At 50.9% G+C, this 14,695-nt stretch overlaps 2 protein-coding genes across 4 annotated transcripts in view; one reads left to right on the top strand and one right to left on the bottom strand.

Moving 5' to 3' along the window:
• The first annotated feature begins 14 nt into the window (after window positions 1-14).
• On the top strand, window positions 15-8,005 carry LOC135251663 (aryl-hydrocarbon-interacting protein-like 1). The gene is made up of 8 exons (XM_064329316.1): window positions 15-546; window positions 1,153-1,332; window positions 1,930-2,118; window positions 2,659-2,835; window positions 3,248-3,389; window positions 4,916-5,445; window positions 5,723-5,867; window positions 6,720-8,005. Exons 1-8 carry the CDS (start codon window positions 451-453, stop codon window positions 7,406-7,408), a joined length of 2,148 nt encoding a protein of 715 aa, XP_064185386.1. The 5' UTR covers window positions 15-450; the 3' UTR covers window positions 7,409-8,005.
• A 1,516-nt stretch (window positions 8,006-9,521) lies between these two features.
• Window positions 9,522-14,695, bottom strand: part of drp2 (dystrophin related protein 2) — an 88,984-nt gene continuing 83,810 nt past the window's right edge. For 2 of the 3 annotated variants that reach the window (XM_064329312.1, XM_064329311.1), the window contains 5 exons: window positions 14,357-14,500; window positions 12,799-13,045; window positions 11,860-11,977; window positions 11,463-11,555; window positions 9,522-11,091 (listed from right to left, as the gene is read on the bottom strand). In XM_064329312.1, coding sequence (XP_064185382.1) covers window positions 11,072-11,091; window positions 11,463-11,555; window positions 11,860-11,977; window positions 12,799-13,045; window positions 14,357-14,500 — 622 coding nt within the window. In that variant the 3' untranslated portion in view covers window positions 9,522-11,071. The remainder of the gene's footprint in view (window positions 11,092-11,462; window positions 11,556-11,859; window positions 11,978-12,798; window positions 13,046-14,356; window positions 14,501-14,695) is intronic. The other variant, XM_064329313.1, reaches the window with a different exon arrangement.

The following is a 14,695-nucleotide window of genomic DNA, read 5'->3' as shown; positions in this document are numbered from 1 at the left end:
GGCAGCTTTACTGTAACGCTCACTGTAAACCTGTGAGCCTCCCTGTTCCTGTAAGGTTTGATCATAAATTACGGAGCGAAAGCCTCCAGACAAGCGTGATCTGGCACGCGCGTTCTACCAGCCAGGCCACCTCTCCCTCTTTTTCCGGAGGATTAATCCGAAGATTGTCGGGGGGGGTTGGAGGGGGCGGAGTCGGGGGATTAGCCGAAACGGATTATAGCGGCCGTCCTCGGTTCCCGATAATCCAGCCATCTGTCAGAGAGCAGGCGGGCTGCACCACGACTCCGGGTCGCCGGCTATCCCCCGACCAACAGGCTGCTAATTAAGAGCGCAGGAGACCCACGCAAACGACCGCTACTCGGGCTACTGACCCCCCTCCGCCACCCCCTCGGCTGCTCCCGGAGGAACTCCGCGTTTAGGACTCGAGGCGGAGAAGCGATATCTGGAAGAATGGAGGAAATGTACCTGCTGAAACATCCAGGGGTCAAGAAGAAGATCCTCCACGGCGGTCAGGGCCCGATACCCCACTTCCCACCAGGGACAAAGGTAATGGCGCAGACCTGTCTGCTCTGATGCACATAACTCCGGTTATTTTGTTGTGAAAGCCGAAGCACACTTTCTCATTTTGAGTGCTTCATTGCGTTGTAAATGCAAGTGCACATTTCAGCATCGATACCTGAAGCTTTCATTACGGGCTTGTGAGATTTGTCTGTTCATGTGTGGCAGCGGAAGCTTTCTGGTGGTTGTCTGCGGAAGGTGACTTTTTAATTATTATTATTATCTCTCCCCCCCTGCCACATCCAGCCATATGGCCCCAGGTTTGGCGATGACTAAAATTTTCCACAACAATGGCAACGATCTCCCTATTCACTAGCTGAGAGTGGCCTCTCTGTTTGTGCTCCCATTCTGTCGATGTTCTTACATCTCCCCATGCTTCTAACGGACAGTGAAATGACTCATTTCAGCACTCGCACGGAAATACCACTTAGCTAGATGGGCGCGTGTGTGAGGAAGGAGGGCTTTTTGCAGTCGGAAGGTTCTGGAAAGGCATTACCTTCCATCTCCCGTTTATATTGTAAACTCTGAATAACAAAAAAGTTCCTATTCAGGCTCTCTCTCCATCTCCCTCTCTCTCTCTCTCTCTCCACAAAGCTGGTGTTCCACTACCAGACTCTTAAAGATAACTTTGAGAGGACGGTGATTGACGACAGCCGTAAAAACAAGCAGCCCGTGGAGATCTTTGTGGGGAAGATGTTCAAGCTGGAGGTGTGGGAAGTCCTGCTCACCTCCATGAGGATCGGAGAAGTCGCCGAATTCTGGTGTGATGCTGCGGTAAGCACCAGCCCCAGCCCAGCCAGAAAATCCTGCTGCCTGTTTTCAGAGCCTCTGTATAAGTCGTGCAAATGCTTGTGGTGCCACAAATTGTGATTTCATAGTGATCACAGACCTTAATTTCCATGCACGTGGTAATCCTGTGCCCTCCGTCAAAAAGCTAGTTAAAAAGGCTGCCTCCATTTTCTCTTTTATTATCAGTCTTACACATGAAAAATTAAGGAAAAGGATAAATTACACAATTCTGCAACTTGTAGTAGACTAAAAAAGCAGCAGAAGTAGGTGAGGGCTGCAGCTAGATACTTATAATGGTGCGACCGAGAGACTAAGGGTTGCAAATCAGTCCTTGTCCTCCCTTGTATTAAACTAGGGCTGCCCAATACTGTTCCTGGAGATTTCCATTTCAACCCTAATCTTGCGCACCTGACTCCACTAATTAGCAGCTCAAGGAGATCTCTGGCCGTTGAATGAGGCTGTGCTTTGCCAGCATTGGAGTGAAAACCTACGGGACGGTAGATCTCCAGAACAGGGCTGGGCAGCCCTGCGTTAAACCTTTCTCCCTCCTCCCCCCACCCCCCTCGGCCCCCCTCCCTGCAGCACACGGGCCTGTACCCCATGGTGGCGAAGGGCATCCGGCTGGCGGAGCAGGGCAGGGACCCCCTGGAGGGGCAGAGGCACACCTGCGGCATGGGGAACCTGTTCCACTACCACTCCACCGGCTTCCCCGAGCTGGACGAGATCATGAAGGAGCCCCAGCCCCTCATCTTCATCATGGAGCTCATTTCAGTAGGGCGGCAGCGCACCGTCACAGAGACACATTTCACGCATGCACACATACAGACAGTCTTATAATGAAATTTAAAATCTTGTATTTTAAGATTTTTTTTGTTTGCTCAAGTAGAAAATATTAGCTTGTTTTAAGTTACTTTGTACTTAAAACAAGTGAAATTGCCGTACCCCACTGGCAAATGCATCAGACTCTCATTTTACTGGCAATCCTTTTGTCTTATTTCCCAAAAAAGTAACAAAAATAAGATTTTAGGTCTAAATGTAAGACTAAAATACACAAACAAACACACACATGCATATAGAACCATACACTCACACACACTTAGGCACACAGTTCCACAAGCACGCGCACAATAATTAGTTACCCATTAATGACTAAAATTACAGCATCATTGTAATGTAGAATTGACATTTTTTAAAGAATGAAAATATGGATTACAAAATGACATGTCCAACTCTGACCCATCCTATACACCTCCCCCCCCCGCCCCCCCGGCTGTGCTCCCCTGACCCCGGCTCTCTCCGCCCTCCCCCCAGGTAGGGGACCCCTTCTCCTACAAGCGCGAGTCGTGGATGATGGAGAAGGACGAGAAGCTGCAGGCCGTGCCCTCTCTGCACCTGCAAGGGAACGCCCTGGTCAAGCAGGCCCGCTTCCGCGAGGCCGCCTCCAAGTACCAGGAGGCCGTGCTGCTGCTGAAGACCGTGCAGTCCAGGGTGAGGACGGGGGAGGAGGGGGGAGGAGGAGAAGAGGTGGAGTAAGGAGAGGGGGGGAGTGGGGGGTGACAGGAAGTGCATTGGGGAGAGGGCTGTGTAGAGATGAGAGGATAGATGGGAGGAGGTATAGAAATTGGGAAGGGAATGAAGGGAGGAGGTATAAGAGGAGAGCATAAGGGGGAGTGTTGAAGGTGTAGAGATGATCGAAGGAGACAACAGACGGAAGAATAGCGAGGAGGTGAGGATAAGGTGAAGCAGGGAGGAGAGAGGATAGGTTGTCAATTAAAGGAGAGAGGCAGGAAGCAGAAGATGAAAGCATGAAAATGGGTAGAAAGAAAGAGAGCGCAGAGCTCCTGACCAGTGCAGTCCAGCCGGACCGTCTCACCCGAGGTCTCACGTTGTCTCTGCGCAGGAGATGCCCGGCCATGAGGACTACATTAACCTGGAGCGCCTCATCACCCCCCTGGTGCTCAACTACTGCCAGTGCATGCTGGAGCTGCAGGAGTACTACACCGTGCTGGAGCAGACCACCGAGCTGCTGGAGAAGCACAAAGGTGACCGGCCTTCAGGAGAAACCTGCACGTGCAGCATCCACAGATACTCCGCCCCTTTCCTTCTCCGAGCCCCCTAAACCCACTCCTGTCTCCCTAACCCCTCCTCTCCCCCAACCCCCCCCACACACACACACACCCCACCCCTCCTTTCTCCCTCCCTCCCCCCACTCGCCTCAATCCCCCTAACCTCTCCCTACTCCCCCACTAACCCCCTCTTTCCCCTCCCTCTTCCTCAAGCACAGGCACACCTTGAAGGCAGCTCGCAGTGTTAACCAACACCGGGAGCCAAATAATCTCAACCCCATCTCAGTTCTCCGCTGTAGCGAAAGTCACAGAGAGTTCCTCCCCCTCCAGCCCCGGCCCCTGGCCCCTGCTTTTGCAGCAGCGCTGACACGCGTGGGGAGAAACGCCATCATCGTTTTTCTTTATGGCCATTGAGTTGATGGATCTTTGCTGCCCGTGCGTGCCGTGCCCCCCCCCCCCCCCGCCTGTCAGACTCTGATCCATCTCTCCCTTCACGCCACTCCGCCCCCGTTTACCGCCAGAGCGCGCCGCCGCGGCGGAGCCTCCCAGCGCCGTGTCAGTGTCAGTGTGCAGCTGCCTCTAATAAGGCTCGCGCAAATCAGCTAGCCGAACCGCGCCCCCCCCCCCCCCCGCCGCCGCCTGTCCCCTCTTATCTCCCCCGCCGACGAGATCATCTCCCCCGTGCCGTGCCCGCGACTGTTTGTCTCCCGTTCCCATCTCCCGTCTTTCCGCGAGCGTCTCCTCCTTCTTCGCCCACCACCCCCACCCCCCCTTTATTGTTTTTATCGGTGAGATCTCGCCCTCGCCCCGCTCCGCGCTCTCGCTCGCTCTCGGAGCCGTCTGGGCGTAATCGACGCCGCACCGCGGCGAGGGGCTGTTTCAGCGCAGAGGGAGCGGATGAGTCAGAGGAACGCTAAATGGAAAGGGACAGGAACCCACGGCGATGCTGAAGGGAAACTGAGATCAGTTTAACTCCCGAGGAGCGGGATTTTTACACGCCGTTTTCATGCTACGGATCCAGCGCCGTGGAAACAAACACACCTGTGGTGTTAATCTTTTTTTTAGTACGGAAACTTCATTATCATTATCAAATTATCATCGGTCGGCAAAACTCGGGGACGCAGTGGTAGCTGGTGCATTGAGACAAAAATGCTGATTTTTATTGCACTTCATCTCAGCTTAATTTCAGAGGATAACTTGGCTAGGAGACAAAGCGATCTGTAAAATGTCCCACGGGGTCTCGGCTAATTATCCAATCCAGGGAAGGACTGGAGAAGGTCAGCCGGTGGACAGCAGAGAAAGAAGCAGCTTCTGAGTGACACATTAGGGCCCGTCCGCTCCCCCGAACTGACAATAATGGGATGATGGGAATTCAAAGCTGTGGAGAAATTAAAATATTGGGGGATAAAAAAAAACTGACTCGGAGAGAGCAGAGATAAAGTTAAGCCATGAATATTTCCGTCTTATCTCCTCGCTCTAATCTCTCTCCCCTCCCTCCGCAGGCAATGTGAAGGCCTACTACAAGCGGGCCAAGGCCCACGCGGCGGTGTGGAACGAGAAGGAGGCTCGGAGGGACTTCCTGATGGTGGCCAACCTGGACGTCACGCTGGCCCCGCTGGTGCACAGAGAGCTCAAGCTCCTGACCGAGAGGATGAAGGAGAAGTACTGGGAGGAGAAGAACAGCTACTGGGGCATCCTGGAGGACAAAGGTGGGGCAAAGAGCGGAGGCAAAAAGGGGGAGGGGGAAGAAGAGGAGAGCAGCGTTGCCCTGGAGAAAGAGGAAGAGAGCACCGCCGATACAGACGAGGACAAAGGACTGGCGGCTGAGGCAGCCAATCAGGAGTCCACGGGCAGCCAAGGAACCAATCGGAATGCGCCTCCAGTGACTGAGGGTAAAGACTGGCAGCAGATGTTGAGGCTGATTCCACTACTCCAGGACGAGGGCAATTTCCTCGTCAAGGAAAAACGATACCCAGAGGCAGTTGAGAAGTACAAGGAAGCCCTTGAATACATAAACTTCCTTCAAACCCATGTGAGTTTAAAAACGTAATACTTGTTTAAATATTAAGTGTTTGATGAGTAATCAGCCTGACTGCATAACCTCTGGTTGTCACCGGCTGTTTGACATATTGCCATTGTTAATCATTTCAGTGACTGTTAGTTTAAAAATAACTGTTAAAAGCCCTGAAAACAGTTAATGGCTTGCACCATGCCAGAACACATATGAATCATTGAAAGGGAATGCGGAGCGTAAGCGGCAATCATGTTATAAAGAACCATCTCTGGCCCCCTCCTCCCCTCACTTCCAGGAAGTGAAGCAAAAGGGGGAGGACTGGGAGTCCCTGGAGAAAGTGCGGCTGCCGCTCAGTCTGAACCTCAGCCAGTGCATGCTGGAGCTGGGAGAGCACAGGCAGGTGCTGGAGATCAACGGCAAGCTGCTGAAGAGACACAAAGGTACACAGCGATACGGCTTGTATGTGGAGCAGCGTGTGGAGTAGGGCAGCTTAGGGAAATAACCTTATTCACTGCCATCACATATAGCAAGTTTTTATGTTATCCGATGGTACAGGAAATCCTGAGTGGGGGCCAACTACTCTAAAACACAGTGGTCCAAGGAGACCCCACAGGGTTTGCTGGGGTTTAGTTTTGTGTTGAAATCGGCAACCAATTCTGTCCCAAGAAACCAGGCCAGGTGAGGTAAAATGTGAAATCAATTTTTCTAATTGGTTAAGATGGTGGTGCTAAGTAACAGCTAAAACCTGCTTCCTCTGGCTTCCCAAGGTAAAGAGTCAATACCACACCTCACAGGCCCCACAGGTGTTGGCCATGTGTCTCACTGAGTGGCGCTAAATTTCCTTAGCCTTGCTCAGGGAGGGGGTGGGGGGGTGTTATCTGGCAGGGTATGGTCCCTCTCACTACACAAGGGTGACTCCCCTGGTCAGTCAAGCACCTGAGGTCTTGACCACCTGTACATGAAGTGCAGTCATCCACTGTAATAGTAGAGTGAGAAGAAGGGGGGGTGGGGGGTGGCAACCTTTCCTAAAAGATGGGTACAAGTCTGCACTTTAGCTAATTGAAAGAACACGTTACATCAAAAGGGACAGGCTTAAAACTGGGCTTTCCACATTTGGGATGAAAGAATAACGGGGAGGGGGGGGGGGGAGTAAATTTGGTTTCAAAAAGTTTTAAAAGGGGAAAGATAAACTGAAAATACTGAAAAGCTACTTTAATCTATAATATATTAGAAAGCTGTCTCTCTCTCTCTCTCTCTCTCTCTCTCGCTCTTTCGCTCGCTCTCTCTCTCAGATAACCTAAAAGCGCTGTATCAGCGAGCGCGGGCGCACTGCGCTCTCCACCAGGAGGAAGAGGCCCGGAGGGACTTCAGCCGAGTGGCGAAGCTGGACCCCAAACTGAAGCCTGTGGTGCGCCAGGAGCTGAGGAAGCTGGGAGAGGCCATCAGGGCCAGGCAGGTCCAGGAGAAGAAGAACTACTGGATGGCCGCGAAGGAGAAGAAGAGCAGAGGAGGAAGCAAGGGAAGGAAGTCAGAGAAGAGCCAGGGGGTTGAACCAGGGGAGGGCACCCAGGAGCGAGAGTCTGCCGCTGGACTCGAAGACAAAGACGGCAAGGAGGCCCTGGAGGAGAAGGTGTTCAGTGGCGAGGAGGTGCAGACGGCAGGGGTCCAAAGGGAGGAGCAGGAGGTGCCAGGAGGTCCGGCCAGAGGCGAGGAGGACAAAGCGAGTCCCGGTTTAGACCACATCAGCGGTGTGACCGAGACCACCAGCACAGAGAGCCCCGGGGCTGGGGCAGAGCCTGCTGCAGAACACGCTCCTGCAGAGCAGCCAGCCAATGACGGTGCCGTCGACAAAGGGGAGGCCAATGAATACGCGGGGAACGTTGCCATGCCAGCAGACCCGGCGAATGGGAGCCCGGCGGGTGTGCAGAGCCTTGATAATGAAGGAGAAAATGGGAATGCAGTGACAGCTGAACATGACTGACATGGAAAAATGTACCACAGGCAGTAAAAAAATACTTTAAATAGAGGAAGTGGAGTATAGAAAATGATTTGTACGACTGATTCAACCACCAACAACGTCAACCCCTGAGGACCCCAATCTGAAATGAAGCTTTGAAGTACACATGCTGAGTAGACTCCATGACTGTTCCCATCATTCAGTTCAGGTTTAACTTTTTCCAAATACTGGAAGCAAGCAGTCATCATTTATAACAAATACAAATTTATTTATTTCTGTACACAGTACGTAGAAAGGAGCCCACGACTCATTAATTTTTAAAAAGCCTTCTGTTCACAGTCATCTCATAAAAATAAGGGAACACAGGAAGTGTGTGATGTTCTCATCAAAACAACATTTTGAAAAACGTAAAAAAACATTTACTTCTAGACCATGTCATGAAGACTCCTGGGTGAAAATATAAAAATAACCATAATGAAATTGGAATAACATCAGAACAGGCTTCCCTAATAGGTGATAAAGCGAAAGCAGGGATATAACCAGTGACAGGAACTGCTTTCTGCTGCAGACCCAGAGGAGGTTAAGCGGTCCATCGCCTCCACACGGAACCGGAGAAAACAACTCAGCAGGCCTGGCACAAAGCCAATTAGAGCCTGAGCCATAATGTGTTTACCTGTCGTCCACACGTAGAGATAGCGAGCGTAATTAGGTCTGATCGGGCATAGCTGAGACACGCTATAGCAGCGTCTTCTGTTTGCTCATTTCCTTCATTGATGTGGCGCAGTGCTGTGATGGTTATGTGGTCATAAACGTGCTGATCCACGCGGTCTCTAATGTGGATCTCAGCGAATTCCAAAGGATAAACAGATGAATAAATAAATAATATGAATATGTAGACGCCTATATGACTTGCTGTACATATGTGGTGCGATGGTTTCGATGGCATCCACTAAAGTGTGTCCAAAGCAGGGATTAAATAGGGGGGTAAAATCACAGATTAGCAAAAATCTGACCAGTTCCCTGCAATAAGAGAAATGGTATGGTGCTTTTTTAAAACTACAAAAGAAAAGACTTGCACACTTGATTAATGCTCCAAAAAACACGAATAAATAGTACTTATTTGGCCATGAGAACGGTTAACGATTAACCTTCTGATGAAGACCAATGTGGTCAATACATTGACCGTTCTCATTGCGAAATAAATACTTATTAGGGCCTATTTGTGATTTTTAGGAGCATCAAGTGAGTGTGGGAGCCTTTTCTTTTCCGATCCCAATATGTTCCTGTGACCCAGCACCTTGCCCAAGTTTTTTGGTGTGCGTTTGTTTTTTCAACTACACTATGGTGCTTTTTTAACCCTTGTTGCCCATGGCAGGCCACTCCTAATCCAGTCTGAAATTTTACCGAAGCTACTGACTGTTCCCGTCTGGTGTCCTGGAATGACCTGGGATGATTCCTTTGGTGAAAAGCTGCTGTGTCATTGCAATGCTGAAATTATTTTATTTCTAACCAAATGTGCTATGAGAAATAAGTCATAGTCAAATCACTGTACTGTAAATGATCCCTATGCAGTTAAAGTGTAATAAAATACATGAATCAGTCAACATAACGTGTAAGTAGTGTTTTTTAAGGCCACATGGTCCACATCTGCAGTACTCCAGATCTGAAAAGATTGTTTCCTTGGCGATTGTAAGGGATGTTGATTTTGGTGCATATTAATGACATGCCATTTTTGTCTTGGGGGTCAGCTGTGAGGTTAGTTGTGCGGATATGCTGCCTATCCTCATGTCCTCCTCCTGTATGGTAATCTGCAGCTTCTCCATTATGAATGTCGCCCCACCTTCTAGCTTCCAGCCTGCAGTGCGGCGTCCATGGGGACCGTATCCTAGCGACCGCATGAAAACACGCAGTCGGAGCAGCAGCAGCGTGGAGCGAAGTGAGATGTGAACGTTGCGCCTGAAGGGATGGGATTTGAACTGAAATCTGTGCTGGACCACAGGGCTGGAGCACTTTAACCGGGGCGGCACTCTTTTCCCTGCCACTGCGGGGCTTTGCCGAGCGCCGGAGGGAAAACGTGGTAACTGTGTTCGCTTTTGAAATGTAAATGTTCCTGAACGCCTTTCCCCCCCCCCCCCCGCCCCCCCCTTCGTGAATACATCACAGTGAATATTTACACGTACAGCCCTGGAGACACCATCTCGCCCTCTTCAATATCAAAGCCTGTTCCCTTCCCTAATACTGTGTCTGTCCTCTCCTCTCTCCCCCCCTCCTCACCAGACTTCACCTGGCCCTCCCCAACAAGGTTGCCAGCTCCAATCTCTACTGAGGCACTGTTTCACTGGCCCTCGTTACAATGAAGAAAGAACCACTGACTTCATATGTTGCCCTTTATCACAATGAGCGATTAAACTCTCACGCGTCGCCGTTCCTGTTTCCTGATTGAGAAAGCACAAAAGCACGAGAGATGTGTCTCTGACACACACTTCCATCTCCTGCACATGTGGATGTAGGGGGGTAGGAGGCAGCAGACTGGCATTTAAAAAAAACCTCACTGCAGTGAAAAGCAGTGAAATGCACCGCTTCTCTTTCCATGGCGATCTCTCAGGGTTTAAGGCATGTATACTGTGCTCTGTCACAAGTCTGTCATCTGACCCTACATTGCCTGTCCCCCCCAGCCCGGCTTGCTGTGGGGGAATTCTGGGATGGCAGCCCGGAGGCCTGGGGGCTTGGGGCCACTCCCCCTTCTGTGCATGGAGGGGCATCGCCCCTACTAGGGGGGGCCCATCTATCGAGTGGCTCTTCTGATTAAAACTCAGCCAGCAACAAAACAAACCACCATTGCTATGAAACCTTTCCTTGCAGTCCTGTGGAATCAAAGAACCACAAAATTGCAGTTACTTTTCCCACACAAACTTCTGTGTGTGTGTGTGTGTGTGTGTCTGTATGTGTTTGTGGGGTTGTGTATGTGCAAGCTCATGTTATGTCTGTTTTATGTGTCTGATTGGCAGTGTATGTGTGCTATGGGTGTGCAGGTATGTTTTTGCATGTACGTATTTGTATGTGGTGCGGGTGTGTGTGTGTGTGTGTGTGTGTGTATGCGCATGTAAGCATGCATTGTGAGGGTGTCTGCAGTCACTATGTCACAGAAGTAACACGCGGCCTCAGGAGGTAACAGGAAGCGCTCCCGGCCACTCCGGTGGTCTTAAATAAATGATGTCATCCGAGTGCTGGATGTGCCTCAGCGGTGAACAGCAAACAAGGCTGTGTGTTTGTCATAGCCCTGGCTCCAGAAGCCCCGCCCATCTCTGTCCACACGGGCTGGACAGGGTCACACACCAAAGCGCGAGAGTGTTGAGAGACCTTAAAAAGAAGCCGAACCCAGAATTTAGGAGCACCCCCCCCCTTTCACACTGCTGAAGTCCCAGGGCGAAGGACGGTCTTTTATGCAGCGCCGCACAGCTTCACACCTTCACGGAGCTTCAGAGCCGGTCCACAGTGTCTGAGCAAACAGCGGGCCTTCGGCGCGGGCTGTCCGGAGGCCAGCGCAAAACGGCCCAGGATGCTCTTCAAACCCGACGCGCGCCAGGCACATCTCCGCTAGTGCTGCGACGGGGGGGGGGGAGGCCCCGCTCCCAGTGCACTCTGGGTAAACAGCCATCGGGCTGGAGTCCGTGCTCTGCCCAGTGCTTAGATGAGAGTCGGGGCACCTGGAGAAACGAATGAAAGGATCGTTTTGAGAATGTTTGAAGTAACCGCAGCACTGGCGGCACTGATCTGCAGTGCAAACACCGACTTTATTTCTTGATTGTTCAAAGGTACATTACAGAAGAAGTTGAGAGGCTATATTTGCTGAATTCTCCACCAAATCAGATAAGAAAATAACCTCAGCTGCAAATATACTCTGTTGATGTGCGTTAAACAAACAACATTTTATGCGACTATCACAATATTAAAAAAAGAATTGATAACAACGAAGCTAATTGAAAATGGCAAGGGTGTGTTCTATTCTAACTTCGCCATGCAGATTCAGGTAATTGTCGGACGCAGAGAGCACAGTTTGGCCTTCCTCCGATCTCACCGTGCTCGGAGGGGAAGACGTTCCTCAGCTGCTCAATCACTTCCTGGAGCTGCAGCACCGTGTCCTGCTGACCCCCGTCCTCTTCATCGTCTCCTGCAGAGAGAAGGGACAGAGAGAGGGAGAGAGAGAGGGAGACCGCTGTACTCCTGCAGCCGAGCAGCTCAACAAAGCAGGCAGGAACAGGAAGTACAAGTGGGTCAAGGTCCAACAGTTTCCATTTTTAACTGCAAATGTCTGTTTGACCTTCAGTGGATCCTCGCAAAACCAGAATGCAGAATATCATCGCTGTTTCAGAGCTTACCCGAGCGCTTGCATTGCATCAGACGGCTGCTGTTCCTGACCACCCCCAGCCCCACCCCCAACCCCGACCCCACCCCACACACAACCCCATTCTCACCAGCGTCCTCTGTGTCTGGGGTCTCCTTGCTGTGCTGCTCCCCCCGGTGGCCACCGCCTGACACAGGCGAAGACAGAGAGGACGGTGCGGATTCATTGCCTTCCGAATCATCTTTGGGCTGAAAGGTAGAAAAACAAAACAGTTCACCGTACAGCCTATTCCGATGGGACTACGGGGAGGAAAAACACATTCCAAAAGCATCTTAATGACATTTTACCAGCGATAGAAAACCGGAAAATAAAACTCAGGTTCCAACAAAACTTTAGATTGCCTGGGGACTGAGTCCTAGTTCCACAAATTTCGAACGCATATTCTTCCTTTGGAGATGAAACGGCTGTGTTGACAGAGAAAGAGAAAAACCATCTCCCTGTGCTTCCTCCACAGAACACAACAACAACACGCTGACAGAGCCTGCACACCTACAAGCACATACTCCATCAATCTGGAGGTTCTGAAGAGCACTGTCCATGAAAATAACACACAAAGTCCTTTCCCTACTCTTCTCCTTTTCACTCTGCCCCTCCCTCACTTCTACCATCAACCCTCTTCTCCTTCCTCTTTTCCTCAAACCTCTCTCTCTCTCGCATACACTTCTCCCTTCCTTTCTCTCTCTCTCTCTCTCACACATCTCTCCCTTCCTCTCCCCCCTCTCTCTTTCTCACACACCTCTCCCTCTCTCTCTTTCTCTCTATTTCTCTCACATTCCACCTCCCTTCCTTTCTCCTACACACATCTCTCCCTTCCTCTCTCTCTCACACATCTCTGCCTTCCTCTCTCTCACACACACACACACCTCTCCCCCTCTCTCTCTTTCTCTCACACACCACCTCCCTTCCTCTCTCTCACACACATCTCTCTTTTCCTCTCCCTCTCCCTCTCTCTCACACACATCTTTCTCCCTCCCTCCCCCCCCCCTTCTCCCCGCCCTCCCCAGCCCACCTGCAGCAGCAGCTCCCTCAGCCTGAAGAGCTGGGACTCCAGCTGCTTGTTGTGGTCCTCCAGGATCTGCATGCGGGTCTCCAGCCGGGTCTTGTGCTGCCTCAGGACCCGCGCCTCCGCCAGCAGCTCCTCGTCCTGGTGGCCCGCGGCCAGCACCAGCGCCCCGTCCGTCCCATCCGAAAGCTGCGGCGACGCCGCCGCCTCCTCGTGCTTCCACTTCAGCCGCCGGTACTCCCCCTGCAGGACCCTGCGGGAACGGCACCCTTTCCGTAAGCGGCCATGACGGTTAACCAGGATGAGTTTCCTATTGCAGTCATTAAATACACACACAACCGGTGCCTGAAAAACCCTTCACTGGAGAAGTCCGCACTTTCATTTTGAGGAGAAAACTGAGGGCATGTGCTTGGTTGGATGGACTGAGCACATGCCAGATGGCCCAATGTTGATTTATAGATGCTCGCTATGTTCGGTCTCTCCTCCGGCTCTGTTTATGCAGAGAGTGGCCCTATCTTCACCCTCCCAGTGTCTGATAATCCCTCATTCCTTATCTGCTTCAGCTCGGGGAACCCGAATCACAAACACCAGCAGCAGGTGCATCTCAGCAACCACGGGAAGTCGCTCCGTAACCGTGTGAAATAATTATGTGAATCAACGTGTCCCTTTAGTAAAAACCCCTGCAGATTACCGGCGTGTTTAAAAGAATATCAATTTTCACCTGTACTCTGAACAAAATTCTTTTTTTCATATGATACATTTTGGTTTTTGTTTGAAAAAATTCAAGGAACTGCAGGATTTTACAATTATACCAGCAATAGTTGAACTCTTTCAAATGCACATTGGACACACATCTGAATCACTCCTGCCAAATCCTCTTCCTCCTCATTCACAGACTCCTTTAAAAGACCAGGGTCTTGAGATAATGATGTGCCCATGGGCTTTGCAGTAAAGGGCAAATATTAATAACAAAGGAGGAAGAATAAAAGTATTTTCATTTTTTAAAATGGCTATATATGCATTCATCATTCACTTAGAATTACAAAGGCGTCAATCGACTAAATAATTAGGTCATTCATCAAGGCTGGTTTGATGAATACTAATTACGCTTAATTAAGCAGTCAATCATTCACAATCCAATAAAAAATAAAGAATCGCTCGATGAGTTTTTGTAGGCTGTCTTCTCAGACGGGAAAAAAACACCAGAGGCATGTCTGAGAATCTTCGTACGCAAAAAAATAAAATAAATAAATAAATAATTGCAACAAGAACTAAAATCTCCCGGGAAATATGGCGATGAATTTTATGAGTATGTGAGGAACACTGTTTATTTTAGCATTCCTTTGCGCATCAGATGTCTTTATCCAGGGTATCTGGCAGTGAGTGCATTTTTATAGATTTGAGTCCCTGACGATGGCAGGGCTCTTACTGGAGCAGTGGCAGCGATGGTAATGAGTGCCACTGCGATGTCAATCTGAGCCCCAAACACAAACTCAACACCGATGACATGCCAGACAGCCCCTGGCACTGGGGCCAGTGTTAATGTGACGGGCAGGCGCCTGACCTGTTCTCATTCTCCAGCCTGGCCAGCGTCCGCTGCAGCTCATCCTTGTCCTCGCAGTTGATGTTGCCCAGCATGTGCTGACCGGCCAGGGAGTCCGGCTCCAGGGCAGGGCTGGAGTGACGCAGGAGGTACTGATCTTCATCCCTGAGTCCCCACAGAGGAGACAGCTGAGCCACATTCCCACCTGCAGCACAGCCGCGCTGAGGCACATTCCTACCAGCAGCACAGCCACGCTGAGGCACATTCCCACCAGCAGCACAGCCGCGCTGAGGCACATTCCCACCAGCAGCACAGCCGCGCTGAGGCACATTCCCACCAGCAGCACAGCCACGCTGAGGC

The sequence above is a fragment of the Anguilla rostrata genome, chromosome 3 (assembly GCF_018555375.3).
Source record: "Anguilla rostrata isolate EN2019 chromosome 3, ASM1855537v3, whole genome shotgun sequence".
NCBI lineage: Eukaryota > Metazoa > Chordata > Actinopteri > Anguilliformes > Anguillidae > Anguilla > Anguilla rostrata.
The sequence above is the reverse complement of the archived record's forward strand: the minus strand, read 5'-3'. Positions and strand labels throughout refer to the sequence as shown.